The sequence below is a fragment of the Artemia franciscana genome, chromosome 2, assembly GCF_032884065.1.
Source record: "Artemia franciscana chromosome 2, ASM3288406v1, whole genome shotgun sequence".
NCBI classification, from domain to species: Eukaryota; Metazoa; Arthropoda; class Branchiopoda; order Anostraca; family Artemiidae; genus Artemia; species Artemia franciscana.
Genome location: NC_088864.1, coordinates 2,051,302 through 2,075,355, shown reverse-complemented (window position 1 = coordinate 2,075,355; position 24,054 = coordinate 2,051,302). Strand labels below are relative to the sequence as shown.

At 36.9% G+C, this 24,054-nt stretch overlaps 1 protein-coding gene across 4 annotated transcripts in view; it reads right to left on the bottom strand.

The window, feature by feature from the left end:
• LOC136035803 (leucine--tRNA ligase, cytoplasmic-like) overlaps positions 1–24,054 on the bottom strand; it is a 217,657-nt gene that overhangs the window by 72,107 nt on the left and 121,496 nt on the right. For all 4 annotated transcript variants that reach the window (XM_065717779.1, XM_065717775.1, XM_065717786.1 and 1 more), the window contains exon 15: positions 2,818–3,052. In XM_065717779.1, coding sequence (XP_065573851.1) covers positions 2,818–3,052 — 235 coding nt within the window. The remainder of the gene's footprint in view (positions 1–2,817; positions 3,053–24,054) is intronic.

The window sequence follows — 24,054 nt, the reverse complement described above, 5'->3', positions numbered from 1 at the left end:
CACATTTTTTTCACCTTTTAATTGTTCTTATTAAAATGGAATTTTGAAAATGCAAGTATAGTCAGTCCGCCCTTAGCGTTCAGTCTTTCAAATAATAATAACAAAAAACTTCAATTTGATGATCTAAGTAGCCTTCGGGAAATTTGCATCCATTCTATGTGATGATGCAGAAGAATTTTTTTTAATTCAAGGGAGTCACATCCCTCTTTACCGGGTCAACTCCATGGCGTTGACTGAGATTTTATGTTTGGAAAATACTTCTAGATTTACCCACCAAAAGGTATTAGCCTAAGGTACTATTTTAGAAAAGGGGGAAACTCCAAGGGTATAATCATAGTGAATTCTTACATAAGTCAAATTCAATGAAATTTCATATACCTATTTACAAAGATACCTTCTCCTGCTCCCGCCTCTCTCTCTCTCTCTCTCTCTCTCTCTCTCTCTCTCTCTCTTCCTCTCTCCTTCTCCATCCTCTCTTCTCCTTAATTGTTCCGTCTCATGCTTCAAATTCGTTTAAAACTATAAAGCTAGACACGTCTGATTTCCCCGTTCCTTTGTGAAAAATAATCCATTGATATACACTATCCACTTCATCACGTTTAAACAAGCAGAAGTTTCAGGTATAACTTTAACCCCATTTCGAACAAGAGAAATATGATATTTTCACAATAGAAATGCTTTGAGCTACTTCTAACACAGCCAAACTTAATAGATGATAATGACATAACTTTTGGAGTTAAATTTTATTCATGATAAATTAACTAAATTCCGAAAGTACATGACATTATTTTTAAATTGAAGATTGGCTGCTTTAGTTTTAGTTATCTTTTTAGTATTATTTAAAATTAGGAGCATCTGATCTCTAGTTTGCTGTAAAAGTTCAAAATTGAAATCAAAACGAGCCAAAACCACAAAAGAACTTTTGAAAAGTTACTATTGCAAGCTACTGAGTAATGCAACCTGAGATAAACCGAAAAAAGAACTCTGACGGCTTTGTATACAGCGTAGATCAAGACAACCAATTAAAACACGCTCATTAAGCTCAAAGGGCGTATTTTCCAATTTTGTGTCCCAATGTCTTTGTAGATTTTGCAAATCATTTCTTGGGACTAAGAGGGGAAAAAGACGAACCAACGCACAGGAACATACTGAGAAATTTCTTTCGGTGATGAGGGCAAAAATAATAAGAATTTTACGTCCTGTGGTGGCGCAGTGGATTTGACCTTAGCTTGGTAATACGGGACCCAGAGATCGAATCACGCTGCAGGATTTCACTGCAGGGCCGACGCAGAGACCATAGTAGTCAAGAAGCGTCGTTAATTCTAAAATAAAAATAAAGATTTTTAATAATTGGGACGGAGGTTCCAAGAAATTGTTAAAATTTTCTTTGCATAAAAAAAAAAAAAAAAAAAAAAAAAAAACATGCTGACCAAATGGTCTGCGTTGGGCAGGTGTTGATCCCCTGATTCAGAGCCTTTGGCCGGGAGTACAACGTTCAAACTTCCCGTGTTTTTCTCCCAGATTTTTCCTGGTACCCATTTACACCTGGGTTGACTCTGGTTGAGCTGACAGAATTACAGAATATGAAGTCGCTCTATTTCTCAAGCAATCTTATCCATTTGTATTTGCATTGAGAACCCCATATTAAATTTCGATTCGACCCGAGTTGGCTTTCTGATTACACGCAATCTCTGTTTTTTTTTTTTTTTTTTTTTTTTTTTTTTTTTTTTTTTTTTTTTTTTTTTTTTTTTTTTTTTTTTTTTTTTTGCAAAATATTGGACTTGGTTTCAAAAAATACAAAAATAAAAAAAAGGCCCGAATTTTTATAGCAAATAGCCTGTGGGATAACAGACTAAAAGAAGGTATAAGAAGAAAAAACGGTAGCGTAGATATTTTTCCGAGGAACAGAGCAAAAAAAACCCTATTTTGACACAAAAACAAAAGTATAAACTCCCATCCTCGGCCTAAAATAAATTTTCTGAAACATTTGGAAAGAGCATTCTAACTAGCATACTTCCTTGTATCAAGCTTCCTATGAAAGGTAAACGAACTTGCTAGGAAGAGTTAAGAAAGAAATACTAGGTACTTGGGCACACATGACTATTCGTAATTTTTAAAATATTAAAACTAAATATACCCACCAAATGTTCTATAGTGCAGATTTATTCTCCACGCCCAAAATATATTTTCATGATAATTTATTCCGCGGAGATTGCGCTTATTGATAGTATATAGTTACCCCCCAAAGATTTATGGCCAGAAATGCACACAAGAAGAAGAACAGCTCTAAATGGGTACCTGGAGAAATCTGGGGAAGGTAAACAGGAAGGGTGTGCGAAAGCACAGGATGGCTGGCCCCCAACCCCCCATTGGACTTCCTGGCTGAAGGGCCAAGAAACGGAGATCAGCACCGCCTGTACGGACTGTAAAGTCTAATGCCGTATCCTTTACCATTTTTTTTACCAAGAAGAGTAAAAACCGATAGCATTAAAGACACACGATACACAAAAAGTAAATAAATGAAATGGCGACAAGTTGTCTACCACTGTCTATCTGCCGTAAAACAAGGCAGAACAAGGTGTCACGCGCAATAAACGGTACAAACACAAATTTCGAGATGACCAAGAGTCATCAGCTCCCAGAGAGCATGAAAAAATCAGTTAGAAGTCGACGATTCTTCTTAATGTTCTTTTTTTGTAGATTCTCTCCAAGTGGAATTCTTGAGCTTTTTGCTCAACTCTTTTTCTTGAGTATCCAGAAAACAATTGTAATTGATTTCTGCATTTTAAAAATCAGTTTATCTAAAAGAAACTATACCTTTTTTAACACTTCTGTCCAGATATGCTCTGCCACATGGGGACAAATTGGCGACAAAATGAGGGCTTGGGTTTCAATGAACTTCAAAATCAGGTCACGATGCATATCCTCCATTGTTTGCTCCCTGTATTTATCCCTGATTTCTTGATACTCGAAAAAGCAAGTTTTCAAAGCCTCCTTGAAAAGAAGTCGATCGAAATTTGCGCTCGATTCATTAATCTTTTCATTCATTGAACTAGAAGACAAATTAAATTGAAATAAAAGACTAGAACACCAAATACTTAACTAAACAAAATATACATCTTTCCCGAACGTTGAAAGACTGCCCTTACTGGAAGGAGTCTCTGCAAAAGTGGGTTTTCTATGCATACCTCCAACTCATAAAATTTCGACTCGAATTTAACTTAATGTCTAAAAGCGATTGAAAAAAGAGCAAGTTGTCGTTTCCGCATATCTTCTAACCACCCGTGTCTTTGCTCTTCATTTTCATTTTTGACAAGTTTCTGGATTTTGACAACTACAGACAAAATTTAGCAATAGTATTTACTTTAGCTGCCCGTATTGGTGTTGTCACAATTGATGGTCCAGGTTGTCACAATTGATGGTCCAGGTTGTCGATATTCACATCTTATCACGTTTGATAGTTCAGGTGTTTGTTAGTTCATTCATAGTAACTGTAACTACAAATTTTCATTTTTTGGGCTTTCCAAGAGACATAATATATATATATATATATATATATATATATATATATATATATATATATATATATATATATATATATATACATATATATATATATATATATACACATATATATATATATATATATATATATATATATATATATATATATATATATAAATAAGTTTATTTAAACATGAATAAACTATACGATATTAAACATGACGATACGGCATTAGACTTTACAGTCCGTACACGCGGTGCTGATCTCCGTTTCTTGGCCCTTCAGCCAGGAAGTGCAATGGGGGGTTGGGGGCCAGCCATCCTGTGCTTTCGCACACCCTTCCTGTTTACCTTCCCCAGATTTCTCCAGATACCCATTTAGAGCTGTTCTTCTTCTTGTGTGCATTTCTGGCCATAAATCTTTGGGGGGGGGAATGGTGATTCCTCTTCTTGTGTGCATTTCTGGCCATAAATCTTTGGGGGGGGGGGGGGGGAATGGTGATTTTTTCTTCTTTATTTCAATTAAATTCGTTATTTTATTCGTTATTTTATTTCATTATTTAATTAAAATGGACTATGAACTCTGTATTTTTCTGCTTGGTGTAATAAAGGGTGTTTTTTGGAGAGGGTGTTTTGATACTTTCTCAAAAATGGATTTCGCCTCTTTTAAGTACAAAAATATTTTCTTTCAAATATTGTTTTCCTTTTTTTCAAAAAAAGATTTTGAAGAGTAACTATATACTATCAATAAGCGAAATCTCCGCGGAATAAATTATCATGAAAATATATTTTGGGCGTGGAGAATAAATCTGCACTATAGAACATTCGGTGGGTATATTTAGTTTTAATATTTTCAAAATTACGAATAGTCATGTGTACCCAAGTACCTAGTATTGCCTTCTTAACTCTTCCTAGCAAGTTCGTTTACCTTTCATAGGAAGCTTGATGCAAGGAAGTATGCTAGTTAGAATGCTCTTTCCAAATGTTTCAGAAAGTTTATTTTAGGCCGAGGATGGGAATTTATGCTTTTGTTTTTGAAAGGGTGTCAAAATAGGGTTTTTTTGCTCTGTTCCTCGGAAAAATATCTACGCTACCGTTTTTTCTTCTTATACCTTCTTTTAGTCTGTTATCCCACAGGCTATTTGCTATAAAAATTCGGGACTTTTTTATTTTTGTAGTTTTTGAAACCAAGTCCAATATTTTGTATAAAAAAAAAAAAAAAAAAAAAAAAAAAAAAAAAAAAAAAAAAAAAAAAAAAAAAAAAAAAAAAAAAAAAAAAAAAAAACAGAGATTACGTGTAATCAGAAAGCCAACTCGGGTCCAATCGAAATTTAATATGGGGTTCTCAATGCAAATACAAATGAATAAAATTGCTTGAGAAATAGAGCGACTTCATATTCTGTAATTCTGTCAGCTCAACCCAAGTCAACCCAGGTGTAAATGGGTACCAGGAAAAATCTGGGAGAAAAACACGGGAAGTTTGAACGTTGTACTCCCGGCCAAAGGCTCTGAATCAGGGGATCAATACCTGCCCAACGCAGACCATTTGGTCAGCATGTTTTTTTTTTGTTTTTTTTTTGTTTTTTTTTTATGCAAAGAAAATTTTAACAATTTCTTGGAACCTCTGCCCAATTATTAAAAATCTTTATTTTTATTTAAGAATTAACGACGCTTCTTGACTACTATGGTCTCTGCGTCGGCCCTGCAGTGTAATCCTGCAGCGTGATTCGATCTCTGGGTCCCGTATTACCAAGCTAAGGTCAAATCCACTGCGCCACCACAGGACGTAAAAATCAAATTATTTTTGCCCTCATCACCGAAAGAAATTTCTCTGTATGTTCCTGTGCGTTGGTTCGTCTTTTTTCCATTCTTAGTCCCAAGACATCTTTTCTGCAAAAATAATAATTTAGTGCTTCTGTTCGAAACAGCAATCGAATTGATGCCTACTGATACGCAACTATCAACGATGTGGTAATCGTTATGGTCGGTGATCAGTTCTTACCTCGAGATAATATTCTTTATAGGCGAAACAATCAGTTGACAAGAATTACTTAAACTCATCGATGCTACGATGCCCTACAATATCCTATCGTTTTTTGGGAAGGGGCCGACGGCTATCACTTTGATATTAAATAGATAAATCCAGCCACTAACAAAGAAATGGATAAGATATGCAGCGCAATGATATATTATAGGCCTACCTATAGATTAATGATTCGTCATTTATTACATTTATATATAATCCATCCTGGGATTAGATACAACAGCTTTTACATCCTGGCCAATCGCCGGTTCATAGACATGACATTACGGCCCATGTCTTCCGGCAAAAGTTGCTCTCCTTCCACCGAATACGGCTAGAAAGGTCAGATATGACCTTGGACTTTACAACAGAAATTTATAACTGCACTTTAGTTATGATTGAAGATTTGTGCTTATCTATTGCAAACAAACTTCTCAAGCATTTGGGAATGCCTTCACCTAACCGTACTGCTTCTATTTCTTCATGTGTAGAATGGGGTCGTGAACAAAGTTACAACACGATTGATTTATTGTCGTATGTTACAGACCGGGACACCGCGACACCGAGACACAAGGAACATAAATGACGACCGGGACACTAAAAGAGATATTACAGACCGAGACAGCGGGACACAAATGACGACCGGGACACAGGGAATATAAATGACGAGGACACAGGGACACAGCTACAACGGGGACGCCGGAAGGGCACATGGGGGATATATAAATGACGACAGGGACACAGGGAATATTCGATTAGTAATTACCATCAACAAAGCCCAGGGGCAATCATTAGAAGAATGCGGTATAGATCTGAATATGGATTGTATTCCCATGGACAATTATACGTTGCATGTTCAAGAGTCGGTAAACCTGACAATCTATTTATAAGCACAGACAATGGGACAGTGAAGAATATTGTATATTCGCTATTTTTACGTAGTTAAAAACATATATGTCTATCTATATTCACAGGTGGGACACAGGGACAGCAAAATCAATAGTAAGACGAATATTCTTCTTTAGAAAGCACAGCTTCGTCAGGAATATGCTCGTGGAACGCCTTGTTATACAGAAGGTTTGGGTAAAACCAATGGAAAACCTCTGAGATGAAGGAATGAAGAGAGAAGAGGTCATCATACTTGGCGTTGCTGGTTGCATGTTCATTTGGCACACTCTGGGTAAGAGCCGAGATCGTAACACCTCAACCTCTTTTTCATAAATTCATGGTTCGAATTGCTCTTTCTCCTTGTGGAAGTTTTGAATTACACTATTTCTAGATCGTCTAAGTCCTGGAGCCAGCGGATTTCACTCTTTTTTTTGTCAATGTCAATGTTTCTCCTAAGAAAAATTTCCTTGAAGAATTGAGCAAATCTAAGATTTCTTCCTTTTTGATCAGATGAGTACATATGGTTATCTTGCCTCTGGCATTCCCGATGACATTTGCCCAATGAGCAGGCACATTGACTTGAATGTTTTTTGTAAGCTGCCGACCAATACGGGGATTATGAAAGCATTGGAATTTTCTGACAAAATCCGAAGACAAATTTCCCTGCACCATGAAAAATACTAAGTAGCATGTATCCCATACTACCCCGCTTTTGGAACGCTCGTACGTTTGTGATCTGGTTCCAGAAACTTTTGGTCAATTATTTTTTGGTTTTCGTCATCAACTTAGGACAAAAAACAAGACAGCATTCCAGTAATAATATAATTTCTGCTCTGACCACTGCATGTATCAGAGACAAGTACAACCTGCTTCAGAGTTGACCGAGTTTGGCCCCGAAACAAATAATAGAGGAGGCGATCTCACTAGCTCTCTTTTCTGACTGCCCTTTGTGTCAAAAAAAATGTGCGATTCTCCTCCAACTTCTGAAACATGTACTGTCAGATTATACGTCCAGAGCTGATGCTAATAGAAGACTAATTTCGCATTAACATCCGAAATTGATAGGCATACATGACAAATGTCCAGAGTACCTCCTAATTTCAGTAGTTTTTCTTGTCTTCCTTTTCTCTGTCATAAGCTAGTTTAAAGACACTTTCGTGCTGGTCTTTTTGAAGGATTGCAGGGTTTCAAAGATTAGGAACTGCCTGAATTATCATTTTCAAGCTTTCGCACAGTCCATAGGAATCTTTGGCCGGAGGTATGATTCCAAGTTTAAAGTTTTCGAAAACACTTTCTTACATTAAGCGATGGATAAACTTTCCCTACTCTCTTCTTCACGATTTGGTTTGTACGGGTCAAACATTTTCGAAATACTCAAATTTTCTGACAGAGGATTTTCCTCAAATAATCGGACTCAAAAGCAGGTAAAAAGCTAATGCGGTCATTGATAAATTGCAAATCGATGTCATTATACCTATTGTAGGATTGTCTCCCCAGGATTGAATAGAGTGTCTGAACTACACCAAACTCGGTTATCTTTGAAATATTTCCTCTTACTTCTTGTAAAGTCAAAGGTCCAGTCAAAAGGTCCTGCCAATGTCATGTCAAAGGTCCCAATAATACAGGCTCTACTGACGATCTCTGCTTCCCCTGTACTTTTCTTGAAAGAGCTAGTTCACCATCTGGAAAAAGCTGCACTTAGGCCTCACTAGCCTAATGCTTTCTCACGAATTTGGACTTACGCCTTTGTGGCGAAGTTTGTAACTCGGTCAGAATTATAAGGCAAGCCCGTTTTGAATAGATAAATCGACAGATCTCTCTGAGCTCTTTCGAATCGTATGCTTTACTCATTTTCAGAATAAAGTAGACTTGGGCCCTTTTTCAGAAACGACACGGCTTCATGATAACCCTGGGTATACTATGAAAAACAAACACAATTTAGACTTTAAAAAATGCAATTTTTCTCAAAAGTAAAGGGCGACACTAAAACTTCAAACAGACAGAAATTAATTCGTATATAAGGGAGCCGTTCCCTCTTCAGTCCCTCCGCTCTTTGAGATAAAGTATAGTGGTGCTTAGGAATGTTTCTCATTCCAATTCAATGATTCATTTGTCGAGTGGTTCTTAAAGAATTAAGACAAAAAGTAAAACTTTTGCGGAAATAGAAGTTGTTTAAGAGGGGGAAGCTCTCTTTACATACGAAATAATTTCTGTTCGTTCTAAGTTTTAACATCACTTTTTACTTTCATCTGAGAAAACTTGTTTGTTTGTTTTTTCTTGTTCAATATTCTTAAGGACAACAAGGGAAGCCAAGCACAAAAATTCTATAAAAGAAGTCTTATAAAATGAGCAATCTAAACCACAACGTGTCTAGATTACAAATCTTTTGCAAAAAAAAAAATCATTTTGACAAGAATGTCCGAGACACAATCCTCAAATGACTGCCTCAGAGCTAGAAGAATTGAGCTTATCTCAACCAGAGACTAAGGACGCAGAAAGAAAAGGCATTTGATATCTAGCATATTCTTAAGGGTAACAAGGAAAGCCTTATACAAAGCCTTTTTAAGTGTCGTTGTTTGCTTTCCATAAATCATTTTCCGTTTAGAAACAAGGAAGGTTCCATGGACATTTAACATCAGCAATGGATTAAACAAAGTTGTAGCAAAAAAAAATTAAAAGACAAGTAATAAAAGCCCTTCAAATTTTTTACAGCCAATTTTTTTTTTTTTTTTTTTTTAGCATAGATCCGAAAATTGTGGACAGACAGAGAATTTCCAAGCAAACCATTATGTGACTTATGTCTACGATAAAACATCATATAAAATAGATGATAAAAACGTCATTTGAAAAATAGGATAAAACTTTTTCTGGTTTCTGATAAACTGAGTCTAGGATTAGGAGAGTTTAATATTTGCATTATTTTTTTCGTCATATTCTTACGAGATGGGGCAGGGGTGAAGTAATTTAGTTAGAACTTACAATCATAGCTTTGCAATGCTTCAGGGAGTGAATGCATTTATTTGTAGCTTTCCAAAAGAGGGAGCACAAATTCACAAAAGTACAGGAGGGTACAAGAATTTTTTTACTGCTTTTCGTGAAGATACATAAATAAATATTTTTTTTCAAAATCCGAGGGGAAGGGGTTAATTTTGGCTTTTCGATTTTTTAATAAAAACACCCAAAAAAGTTAATTTTCAAAATGTAGAGGGAGAATCAAGAAAGAGGTGGTGTCACACCGACTCCCAACTGGTCACCATGCTTCGAAAATGTGGATGATACTTTTCAGCATTTGAACAATGTATTTGGCTAAATACATAACATTTATAGTACTTCTCGAACTAACAGCCGAACCAGCGTTTCCGCCTCACTCGGCATCTGAACAAAGCCTCTGAACAGTAGCCTCCCATGATGGTCGGTCTTGTGCTTTTTTGCGACTTCTAGCCAGCATTTTTCCCATCTACGGCCGAATTTACGAAAACCTTCTACTCGCTCAAGATCTTGTTTAACTAGCGTCCACCAATCCTTTAACTGTCCTCCCTGTTTTCTACACCAGTTTGGTAAGGGGTTCATATACGTGAATACAGCCGGTGGGTTGCTACATACAATTTCCCAGAAGAGTCCTTAGACAGTACTCTTGAGCAGAGAATAGGTGCCTTCAATGAGGTACTTTACTCTAAGTATCTTGAAATATTCACAACAAAGACAATGACCTTGAGCGAATATGACAAACAATGGATTACCCCAGCAATAAAAGCTAAAAATTCGTGAACGAAGTTATTTTTACACATGTGGTAAAGCAAAACAAGGAGCAAATGTACGGAACCAAGTAGTGCGCAACGCCAAAACTAAATATGGTCGTGAAAAAGCTGTGCCACTTCTGAACAGTGAGCCTGCCAAATGGCACCGCTCCGTCAAGAAATTAAGTGGAAAGTCGTCAAGGCCTACTTTTGCGATAACAGATGATAGCGGACGATTACTGGAGTCTCGTGCTGTAAACGCCTTCTTAACCTCTATATGCACTACATTTCCTCTTGTGACTGCCCAGGAAGAAAGAGTATCTCCTTGAAGACTTTTCTATGAAGGTTTAATTGAACTCCGTGACTAAAATGTGTAAAAGGAGCTGAGAAAAATAAAACGGGAGTCACACCTTTTCCTGGCGAAATCCTTGCAAAACTTATCCATGAATTTGCTATTTTCCTCACCCTACCCCTTTTCACTCTGATTAATCACTACTTTGCGTCCGGAGTGTTTCCCTCGCTTTGTGAATCCATAGACAGATATCAGTACGGGGGATACTCTAAATGCGAAACTTCCGTCTACCTAGTAGAAATGTTCAGCCGTATTTTAAAGTCACTAGAGGGCCCGGGTTGTTTTGTTGATCTAGCTGTGATCGATTTTCGCAAAGCCCGTGACCTTCTATCTTATCTCAGTACATGCCTTAACTTGAAGCGAATGGAAGCCAGACGTCAAACTCTAACAATTGTACTGAATTTTCTGTCTGGACAGCAGCAGAGGGTATTCACCCTCCATGAAGAAGTCACCAACTTCGACTGGAGCAATATAGCCTGTGGGGCCCCACAAAACACCAAACTTACAGGCATAATATTTCCCGCCATGTTTAACTACATCCTGAATGAGCATGAAGACAGGTATAAATTTGTGGATGACTTCTCTCTCGAGCTTGCTTATCTACTTAAAGATGATACTCTTGTAGATTGCTAGTGACATTTTCAACGAGCTGAATTTCCAGTGTAACGAGTCCAATCTAACCATTAATGCTACCAAGTCCAAAATATTCCGGCTGAACCCCCTAAAAAGAGACTTTACACCCCCCCCTACCATTCTGTCCCCCCAAGTTCCATGATCCAAGCCAAGTCCCAATTCCTACCCCCAAGTCCCATTTCCTGTTGTGTCAGAACTGAAAATATTGGGAGTCATTTTCTCGAAAGACAGTTTGCCGTACCTGTTGACGGTGTAATTAGGACATTTCCCTTCAAACACTGTCTAAAATGCTTCGTTTCGGTTGCGATGTCAAAGTCTCCTCCACGCCTACCTTTGCTATGCGCGGCCAGTCTTGGAGTATCCTTGTCCTGTGTGGGGCCCTTCCATGTTACATACTGCTTATCTAATGAGCGACTTAGAGTCAGTACAGAAAAGGGCAGTTAGGATTACCCTGGCATGTAGTGATATTCCCTACCAAGAATCACTCAATAAACTTGAAATCCCGTACCTTGAGTAAAGAGTGAGCAATCTCATTAGAAGATTTGGAAAAACATTGCTGTCAAATCCAGCCCACCGTGATATTCTTCTCGCAGACGCCCCATCGAACAGAAAAAAAAGACAAAAAACCCAAACTGACACCTATACGTGCACGAACAAACCGATGTTGTAATTCATTTGTGCAATTTTTTACGTCTATGTTTAAAATGTAATGTTGTAATGTTTATCTATATTTAATTAACACGTAATGTTGTACATTTTTTTTACGTCTATGTTTAACATGTAATGATTTTGCAACAGTAAATCAGCCAAGAGCTACAAAAGTTGTGTAATAAACCGTCCTCTCTCTCTCAACAGGTTGTATTTGCTTAATGAGGCGATCATCAGGACTATATACAATGTGCCCATGACAACGCAGCCGTCAAAGTTTGATGACGCCTGAGATTCCCTCGCTGTTGTAACTGTGTGGATGATTTTGTCGATCAAGAACTGACATGATGGCAAGTTGCGTTAGATTCAACGCAGGTGACGGTAATTAATAACTTCCAGATCACGTCCCTGAGCTGCTTTTATCGCCCAGGATTTGACACCAGAGAAGTGCAGTCATCATTGTTGACTTCTTATGGCTATTCTTATACTAAGCTCACGATGAATCCAGAGATACTTGCGGAATTGGCAGAATGCTTGAGCTATAGATATTTTTTATTGACATCTCTATCGCATCCTCCTCTAGAGTCTATCTCAGATTCGAGATAGGCGACGTGGTCAACCTTTACAAGTGGTAGACCGTAGAGAATGTTGACAGTCTGTTGTAGCATTCAGTTTAAGAACTTTTGTTTTATTTATGTGTATACTTAGGCCAAGGTAGCCAGAAGAATGTGGTAGCCAGAAAAACAGAAGAATAATCGAACTACAATTTCTTATGGAAAAGTGATTCCATAAAAACAACAAATAAAAAATGTATTTATTTTTACAACAAAAAAAAGAAATGTGGGTGAAAAACCTGCAAAAAGAAAACTGAGCTAAAAACAAATTGAATCAATCAGTTTAAGAACTTGTAGGTGTAGCTGTCTTTACGATTTAAGAGATTTTTTAAATTCCAGTTTTTACGGACAAAAAGTCTCACCAAATTTAACTAATTAATTCTGCTAATTAACTTTGACGGTTCTACATAGCAACATTGACAAAAATGTTATACTGCAGTAAAACTTCTCAACTTCTAAACAATCAAAATAAATCATAGAAAATTGCGGCTTTCGGGCATGCATAGACCTAAGATGGATCCAGGGGGAGAGCATTTATCTTGACGTTCTTGATAATCCAAAAGCAAGGTTTGATACTCATCAATAAAGAGATCTTAGATATTGTTAATTTAACACCAATAGTAAGCTGGTGGCGTGCAACAGTTTCAATATTTTTTTGTTGTTTTTTTTGTCCGAATTTATCTCTTGATCATTGAGTATGAGGTCTTGCAGGTGAAATAAGCCGACGCACCTTATTCTTGAGACTTTCAATGCGTGTACTTCCTTTTCAAGATGGTAAAAGGCTTTTTGAAGTGATAATCAAAGCCTTACCCATCAAAAGTTACGATCCTGAGAAAATTTGCATCATTTTAGAAAATAGGGGGAAACACCCCCTAAAAGTCATACGATCTTAACAAAAATCACATCATCAGATTTAGCATATCAGAGAACCTTATTGTAGAAATTTCAAGCCCCTATCTACAAAAATGTGGAATTTTGCATTTTTTGCCAGAAGACAAATCACGGATGCGTGTGTATTTGTTTTTTTTTCCCAGGGGTGATCGTATCGATTCAGTGGTCCTAGAATGTTGCGAAAGGGCTCATCCTAACGGAAATTAAAAGTTCTAGTGCCCTTTTTAAATGACCAAAAAAATTGGAGGATACCTAGGCCCCCTCCCACGCTCATTTTTTCCCCAAAGTCATCGGATCAAAATTCTGAGATAGCCATTTTATTCGACATAGTCAAAAAACCCAATAACTATGTCTTTGGGGACGATCTACTCCCCCACAGTCCCCGTGGGAGGGGCTGCAAGTTACAAACTTTGACCTGTGTTTACATATAGTAATGGTTACTGGGAAGTGTATAGACGTTTTCAGGGGGATTCTGTTTGGTTTGGGGGGTGGGGTATATTTGAGGGGGGAGGGTTACCGGGGAGGATCTTTCCATGGAGGAACTTCCCATGTGGGAAGAGACTTTCAATGGAGGGGGCGCAGGATTTTCTAGCATTATTTAAAAAAAAAAAAATGAAAAAATAAATATGAAAAGTTTTTTCTACTGAAAGTGAGAAGCAGCATTAAAACTTAAAACGAACAGAAATTATTACGCATATGAGGGGTTTACCTCCTCATAATACCTTGCTCTTTACGCTAATGTATTTTTAGTAATTTCAAATATTTATTCTACGGTCTTTGTGATTCAGAGGTCATTCTTAAGGAATTGGGACAAAATTTAAGCCTTAATGTAAAGAGCGAGGTATCGACGAGGGGTGAGCCCCCACATATACGCAATAAAAACATACGAATATGGAAGTTCGCTACGTAATTTAATTCGTAAGTTACATATATTTTTTTACTTATGAAAACGTTCGTAAAAAATTATAAGTTATAGTTGCCTTTTTAAGTAGTCAAAAATTGGAGGGCAACTAGGTCTCCTCCCTCGCTCCTTTTTTGTCAAAATCTTCCGATTAGAACTATGAAAGCCATTTAGCTCCAAAAAATTAATATACAAATTTCGTTTTGATGATTTATGTGCGGAGAGCCAAGATCAAACCATGTATTAATTCAAAAACGTCCAGAAATTAAACAAAAAAAACAAGTTTTTTGAATAATTTCTTAGACCACACTGCTTTTCCATTTACGAAAAAAAAAATAATTGAAGAAAAACGGGTTTAATTTCTTATAAAGCAGTGACAACAAAATAAAATAAAAACTACACTTTAGCTAACCAAAAAATAAAAATACTCCGAATATTTACTCCAATTTATACTCCGTTTATACTCCAATATAAACAATTACTTCAGTTTTTCTAAAGTTACAGTCAGTTGCGGGAGTGTTTGTTTTAAAATGTGAGTTTTTGTTTCTTATATATTTGATTGTTTATATTTTTTATGTTGGTTTAGTTGTCGTGGCATTTTTATAATGTCTTAAAAATAGTCTTAAATTGTTGTAATTTTCTCTTTTTTGTTGTTTTTTTTTTCCATTGAGAAAGGCTCCCGGACGTGGGGCCGAAATATTCGGAGTATTTTTATTTTTTGGTTAGCTAAAGTGTAGTTTTTATTTTATTTTGTTGTCACTGCTTTATAAGAAATTAAACCCGTTTTTCTTCAATTATTTTTTTTTCGTAAGTTTTTTTTATAATGAAAGTAAGGAGCGACATTAAAACTTTACGAACAGAAATTACTCCGTATTTGAAAGGGGTGTTTCCTCCTCAACGCCCCGCTCTTTACGCTAAACTTTTTTACTGTTTTAAAATTTAGAGTTAAGAAAAAGAGTCAAACTTTAGCGTTGAGGAGGAAAAGCCCCTTTCAAATACGGATTAATTTCTGTTCGTTTTAAGTTTTAATGTCGCTCCTTACTTTCATTTAAAAGAACTTGTTTGTTTTGTTTAATCAGTACACTGAAAGCGAAACTAGTTTAATAGATTCCTCCTTTGTTGTTGTTTAATGTGTGCTGATACTTTTGTCATAGTGAATTGATCAATAATCAATAATCAATGAACTCACAAAAGAGACGAAAGAACCAGCTCTTGGTGTTTACAGACCACATAACCAGGCACGTAGGCAGGATTTCTTCTTTTTTTTCCGTGGGAGTGGAGGGGGACAAAAAATACTTTCTTTAAAAATTTTGACTTTTTATGGCTCTTGGTATTTACCAAGTGACATATATCGATCGCAATTTATGTCGGTTTGTCGGTCTGTCTATCCCGCTTTTGCTAGTCTGGGCAGTTCCAGATAAGCTAGGAAGATGAATTTAGCAGGTGTATCAGGGACCAGGCTAAGTTCAACCATCTGGGGGGGGGGGAGTGGGGGGACGGATAATTCGGAAAAAATTAGAAAAAATAAGGTATTTTTAATTTACGAACGGATGGTCGGATGTTAATGGAATTTGATATTTAGAAGGATATCATGTCTCAGAGCTATTATTTCAGATCCCCACCGAATCCGGTGGCATTGGGGGGAGTTGGAGGGGGAACTTGAAATCTTTGAAAACGCTTAAGAATGGAGAGATAGGGCTGAAGCTTGGTGGGAAAAATAACCACAAGTTTTAGATACGTGATTGACAAAACTGGAACGGATCCGCTCTCTTTGGGGGAGTGGGGGCGGGGGGTTAATTCGGAAAAACTAGAAAAAATGAGGTATTTTTAACTTACGAACAAGTGATCGGATCTTAATGAAATCTGATCTTTAGAAGGACCTCGTAACTCAGACCTCGTATTTTAAATCCCGACCAGATCCAGTGTCATTGGGGGGAGTTGGAGGGGGGAAACCGGAAATATTGGAAAACGCTTAGAGTGGAGAGGTCGGGATGACACTTGGTGGAAAGAATAAACACAAGTCCTAGATATGTGATTGACATAACCGGACCAGATCCAATCTCTTTGGGGGAGTTGGGGGGACCCAATTCGGCAATTCGGAAAAATTCGAAAAAATGAGGTATTTTCAACTTACGAACATGTGATTGGATCCTAATGAAATTTGATATTTAGAAGGACCTCTTGTCTCAGAGCTCTCATTTTAAATCCTTACCGGATCCGGTGACATTTGGGGGAGTTGGAGGAGGAAACCGAAAATCTTGGAAAACGCTTAGATTGGAGAGATCGTGATAATACTTGGTGGAAAGAATAAGCACAAATCCTAGATACGTGATTGACATAACCAGACCAGATTGGCTCTCTTTGTGGCATTAGGGGGTGGGGGTGTGGGTTAAATCTGAGAAATTAAAACAGTGAGGTATTTTTAACTTACGAACAGGTGATCAGATCTTAATGAAATTTGATACTTAGAAGGACATCGTGTCTCAGAGCTGTTGTTTTAAATCCCGACCGGATCCAGTGGCATTGGGGGGAGTTGGAGAGGGAAACCGAAAATCTTGGAAAACGCTTAGAGTGTAGAGATCGGGATGAAACTTGGTGGGAAGAATAAGCATATGTCCTAGATACGTCATTGACATAACCGGACCGGATCCGCTCTCTTTGGAGGAGTTGGGGGGGATTTGCTAGTTTGGGCACTTCCAGATAAGCTAGGACGATGAAAGTTGGCAGGCGTATCAGGGACCAGAGATAGTCTCTTGGAAATAGTCTCTTCCCTGATTCGACCATCTGGAGCGGGGGGGGGGGGTGAGCGAGCAAGTTGGTTGAGAAGAATTTTATTTGTCAATAAAACAAATGGTTGTCCTTCTTAAGTATGGCTTGTGGTCTAGGGGTATGATTATCGCTTAGAGTCCGAGAGGTATCGGGTTCTAATCTCGGACCACCCCAATTTTTACATGAAGAAGATCCAAAACTAGTTACGTGATCAATATAGTGATCGCTGAAAGCTGGCAAGCGCATCAGGGACCAAACCAGATTAAATTAGAAATAGTCGTTTCCCTGATTGAGTGGGAGAGTGGGGAGAGTGGAGAGTTGAAGGACAGTTAATTCGGAAAAATTAGAAAAAAATGAGGTAATTTTTAACTTACGAACGGGTAACCGGATCTTAATGAAATTTGATATTTAGAAGGACCTCGCATCTCAGAGCTATTTTTTTAAATCCCGACCGGATCCGATGACAATGGGGGGAGTTGGAGGGGGAAACCGGAAATCTTGGAAAAACACTTAGAGTGGAGGGATCGTAATGAAACTTGGTGGGAAAAGCTCTTGGCTCTTCCGACCTCGTCAAATGTGCCATATGATCTCTTGGCTCTTGTTCAAAAAGAAATTACTTTCATTACACATACAGAGTCAACCCACTACAGTCGACTTGGCTAATTTATGTTCCTGAATGGTAATATCAAAATGAAAATAGAATTGTCAAAGTTCACCATTCCCTTTCAATTCAAACCAGCAAGAATTCTCTAAGGGAACAAACGGATTATTTAGACAACAAAAGTCAGAGTTATTTATATTTTCCGTTTTCAAGCCCTGAAACGAGACAATTTCGGAACGAAAACTCGCTCATTTCCTGAATAACCAATAAGATCCAATATTGAAGAAAAGTTATAACAAGTTCCCATTTATGGAGAAAATGTATTTCGGGGAAAGATGAGATGATATTAGAATATCGGCCGCATTGCATAAAAACAGCTTTGGATGTAAATTGAGTTTGACAAATGAAAATTTTGTGACGCTAAATATGGTTCTTCCGATAAGAAAAATGACAACACTGCCAGCATTTTAATGGGTATAAAATTTTGTTGTTGCTTTTCAGGGGATGGGGGTAAACTAAGTTTGTAGGCCAGAATTCCTATGATTGCAGAAAAATGAATTAAATGGGAAGGATTCTCCATCGAATCTCCCCTTGCGTATCGAAAGTCTTTCATTTGATTAAATTTTTCGTCGAACGTTCAGGTCGAATTTTGTCGAATTTTTGTTACCCAACTGGCAAAGCTGAGTTTAAACAAAAATAATACTATAAATAAACATAATAATAAATACAATAAAATAATAAATAAAATATAATAAACATAATATAATAAAACAAAAATAAACAATTATACACTTGTAATAATAGACTAATGATATTTCTTTTTAGAAATGTTCCAAAGATTTTTTTTTATTAATTTGGAAAACATAAAAATGTTAGGCTATTGATTTTAAGATTTAAAATGAGGCGGGTGCATATAAAATTAACAGTAATTACTATGAATGAATCAATGAAGTTGAAAATGAATATAAACTAAAATAAAAATCAGACTTTTAAACAGCAGATATTGCAGTGGATGGATGATCAAAACTTGAACAAACAAAAATTGAAATGAATCATTAATTCCAACTCAAAACGTATAACCACTGTTGCAAAATAGAACTGGCCTACCACCCCCTTAAACTGTCGAAGGGCCAACTTTGAACCAAACGAACCCTTTTCCAAGTTTTTATTAACACTCCTTCCATGGTAATTGGTAGGAAAAGAAATAAATAAATAAAACATGGGAAATGCTTCGCTCTTTACAAAGTCAACCATAGTGCATTAACCATGAAACATTTTCATGATATTAAGTTTCTGCTTGATTTAACTGGAAGTAATAAGGATACTGGTGATATAAATGACGGTAATACTACCATCTTCTGTGGAAACTCAGTTTTGAAGTTCGTCTTTTCTTCCCATTGTTTACAAACATTCCCTATTCCTTTATGCGTTAAAGTGCTGTCTATATCTTTTAAATACCAAGAAGAGTGAAAATAAAGCCTGATTGTATGAATTTGTCAAGTATAGACTTACACCCCCCATATGCAGTTTTTTCCAGTAGCAGGCACAAAATTGAAGAAAGAAGTCGTTGATTAATCAACAATAATTAAGCTATCAGTATTTAGAGATTTCTTTTGAAGATGTGGCTGACTTTGAGAATAAAAAAATTAGTAATGTTTGAATTTTCACGAACAAAAAGAATTATCGAATTTAAGCTATTTGTTTTGCCGATTTATTTGTACGATTCAACGAGGCAACACTGACAATCAACATAAGATGGATAAAGGGGACAAAAATGTTGCTTTTGATGTCCTTGGTACTTCAACCATAGTGGAAATAATTCAAGTGATTGAACAACTGTAATGAATGAATGAATAAAATTTAGTTCTCATTTTTAGCAAATGAATAAAGAAAAGACGAGGAAAAGGAAGAAAAAGAAAAAAATATAAAACAATATACACAAAAACAAAAAGGAAGATCATCCAGCAAATCAACTAAACCAAAAAGATAAATTGCATTTTACATACACCACATAAATTACACTTTAATTATGCATTGTACAACAGATAAATTACACTTCGAAAAAAAACACATGGTTTGGATCAATCTTATATCTTGGCTCTATCCTCTCAAATGACGGATCAATCGTCAAAGAGCTAATGCACCGAATTGCCAAAGCCTCAGCAGTAGTGGGAAGACTAAGTGCCCTTTGGAGGAAACCTTCCATCAGCCGTAGGACCAAGATGCGCATATACAATGCTTCGGTGGAATCCGTGCTTCTTTACGGAGCCGAAACCTGGCTAACCCCTCAGTCTGTGCTTAGCACCGTAAATAAAGCCCAAACAAAGCATATTCGCCGCATTAAAGGACTACACTGGCACGATTTTCTTAGCAACGAGAACCTCCTGGCGTTAACTGCTGAAACGCCCTTCTCAGTCCAACTCGTCCAGCGAACACTACGTTTGAACGGACATCTCCTTTGCATGCCCCCTGACACCCCCGCACGAACGATTTTGACTTTGATCCCGTGCTACGTGGCAAGAAACGCCCAAGAGGTCTTCCCCCAGCCAGATGGAAGGACATGGCAGGTACCGTCTTAGCCATGGCAAATATTCAGGAGGATGTCCACATCCTTGCAAGAGACCAGTCTAAATGGAAGCGCCATGTAGCATCACTCTCGACACTGGAAGCATTTCGGCGGTAGCATTAAGTCAAATCAAGTTGGATCAAGGGAAATTTTGAATTTAATTCGTCTTTCAATAACTGCAGTAAGAGGATCTATATCTCCGAATTTTGAGATTACTCTGGAAAATTTTGGCCCAAGGTGGAAGTTTCAAAGGCTGCCTAAAACATTTATAATAAGAAAAAAGCGAGAGTTGTTTTATCCTCTTCCGACAGGATTGGCCAAAAGTAGACAAAGACAGAATACGCGGAAACGAAAGAATGATCTTATGATAGACAATTGCCAGTAGAGAAAAAATTTCCTAACTTGGGAAAACGACCTAATAGGACTCAGGATATCCTCGGCATAGTTCAATAACGCAATATATACTCCACGAAACACGTAACTCTGTAATATAATCTTCTGTGGCTCAACAATACTATTATTGTATAAAAAAGGGGAGCAAATAGCTCCCTGTTTAATGTCTTTACAAACAGGAATGAATACTGCAGGCCTATTCATCGGAGGAGATGATCCGGAAAATTTTATCTTTACTTATAACTTGCGGTACAGATCTCTAAGCGTTATAACAATAAACCTAGACAAATCACGCTGACGAGAACTTATAGCAGCTGCGCATGTATATTGGAGTCAATATTTGCTTGGCTAAAAATCCCTAAACGACCAATATAAGAATTATTCAAAAGTTCTTATTCTTCTGCTTCAAGAATTTGTTCTTCAAGAATGAAACTGTCTGATTTTGCAGATGTTTTCTTAATAAAACGTTTTATTCTTGGAGAATAAAACGGTCGTGCGCAATAAATCCAAAATTGCCTTAAAAAAATGTCGTACTGAAAAGCATACGCTAGATGGATTTTCTTAAAGGAAAAACTCCATTCAAGGAAATAAAAAATAAATAAATAAAAGATATGCAATTGTTTCCGGTTTTCTTTCTTTAATGGTGTGGTTCTAATTCCACACAACAACGGATACTCTCCAAAAAATTTCAACTTACAAAACACGGCGGAGTCTGATATAAAACCTGGTCTATCGGGACAAATCTGTTCTCTTTTTTTATGAGCATCCATTTTGACTCTCACCGCATTTAGGATCCCCTAATTAACTTTCTGCCTCTGTCTAGTGTTCATTTTTACACCGTTATTAAATTAAAAAAAAACTAATTTTTTTAGCTGAAAGTAAGGAGCGACATTAAAACTTAAAACGAACAGAAATTACTCCGTATATGAAATGATTTGTCCCCTCCGCAATCCCTCGCTCTTTACGCTAAAGCTTTTAATTATTTTAAAAAGTAGATTTGTGGCAAAGAGTCAAACTTTAGCGTAAAGAGCGAGGGATTGCGGAGGGGACAACTCATTTCATATACGGAGTAATTTCTGTTCGTTTTAAGTTTTAATGTCGCTCCTTACTTTCAGCTAAAAAAATTAGTATTTTTTTAATTTAATTTCTTAACGTTTTTGAATTAATGCATGTTTGGTTTTGGCTCTCCGCACATAAATTATTAAAATGAAATTTGTATATTAATTCTTTTTTTGGCTAAATGGCTTTCTCTTAGTTTTGATCAGACGATTTTGAGAAATAAGGGGTGAGAAGGAGGCCTAGTTGCCCTCCAATTTTTCGGTTACTTAAAAAGGCAACTAGAACTTTTAATTTTTAACGAACGTTTTTATTAGTAAAAAATATACGTAACTTAAGAATTAACTTACGTAACAAACTTTCATAACCTTATATTTTTATTATGTATACGAGGGGGTTTGTACCCTCGTTAATACCTCGCTCTTTACACTAAATCGTAATTTTTGTCCTAATTCTTTAAGAATGACCCCTGAATCAGAAAGGACGTAGAATAAATAGTTGAAATTACTAAAAATACTTTAGCATAAAGAGCAAGGTATTTATCTAACCCTAAATACCTCGCTCTTTATGCTAAAGTATTTTTAGAACCCCTCATATGCGTAATAATCTCTGTTCGTTTTAAGTTTCAATGCTACTTCTTCCTTTCATTTGAAAAAACGTTTTCATGAATATTTTTCATTGTTTTCTTATAGTAATGCTAGAAAATCCTGCGCCCTTTTCATTGAATTTTTCTTCCCCCATGACAGATTCCTCCAAGGAAAGATCCTCCAACATAGCCCTCTCTCCTCAGCCCCGCCCTCAAAAAAAATAAAATCCCCCTGAAAACGTCTGTACACTTCCCAATAACCATTACTATATGTAAACACTGGTCAAAGTTTGTAACTTGCAGCCCCTCCCCCAGGGATTGTGGGGAGATTAAGTCATCCCAAAAGACATAGTTATTATGGTTTTCGACTATGCTGAACAAAATGGCTATCTCAAAATTTTGATCCGTTGACTTTGGGAAAAAATGAGCGTGGGAGGGGGCCTAGATGCCCTCCAATTTTTTTGGTCACTTAAAAAGGACACTAGAACTTTTCATTTCCGTTAGAATGAGCCCTCTTGCGACATTCTAGGATCACTTGGTCGATACGATGACCCCTGGGGAAAAGAAAAAAAAACAAACAAATAAACATGCACCCGTGATTTGTCTTCTGGCAAAAAATACAAAATTCCACGTTTTTGTAGATAGGAGCTTGAAACTTCTACAGTAGGGTTCTCTGATACGCTGAATCTGATGGTGTCATTTTCGTTAAGATCCTACGACTTTTAGGGGCTGTTTCCCCCTATTTTCCTAAATAAGGCAAATTTTCTCAGGCTCGTAACTTTTGATGGGTAAAACTAAACTTGATGAAACTTATATATTTAAAATCAGCATTAAAATGCGATTCTTTTGATGTAGCTATTGGTATCAAAATTCCATTTTTCAGAGTTTTGGTTACTATTGAGCCGGGTCGCTCCTTACTACAGTTCGTTACCACGAACTGTTTGATTATACTTTTGGTAACTAGTACCACTTGAAACAGTAATAGGCACATCCGAACCATTTCACACAGATTTATAAATCACTAGCTCCAACTTAAGCTCCCTTAACTAGCTCCACTATCAATTAATTACTAAAGCAGATAGAACTAATGTCGAAAAGTAAATTCCACAATAGTTCAATCAAACAGTTCGTGGTAACGAACTGTAGTAAGGAGCGACCCGGCTCAATAGTAACCAAAACTCTAAAAAATTGAACTTTGATATCAATAGCTACATCAAAAGAATCGCATTTTAATGCTGATTTTAAATATATAAGTTTCATCAAGTTTAGTCTTACCCATCAAAAGTTACGAGCCTGAGAAAATTTGCCTTATTTAGGAAAATAGGGGGAAACACCCCCTAAAAGTCGTAGGATCTTAACGAAAATGACACCTTCAGATTCAGGGTATCAGAGAACCCTAAGTTTCAAGCTCCTATCTACAAAAATGTGGAATTTTGTATTTTTTGCCAGAAGACAAATCACGGGTGCGTGTTTATTTTTTTTTTTTTTTTTTTTTTTTTTTTTTTTTTTTTTTTTTTTTTTTTTTTTTTTCCAGGGGTCATCGTGTGGACCAAGTGGTCCTAGAATGTCGCAAGAGGGCTCATTCTAACGGAAATGAAAAGTTCTAGTGCTCTTTTTAAGTGACCAAAAAAATTGGAGGGCACCTAGGCCCCCTCCCACGCTCATTTTTTTCTCAAAGTTAACGGATCAAAATTTTGAGATAGCCATTTTGTTCAGCATAGTCAAAAACCATAAAAACTATGTCTTTGGGGATGACTTACTCCCCCACAATCCCTGGGGGAGGGGCTGCAAGTTACAAACTTTGACCAGTGTTTACATATAGTAATGGTTATTGGGAAGTGTACAGACGTTTTCAGGGGAATTTTATTTTGTTTGGGGGTGGGGCTGAGGGG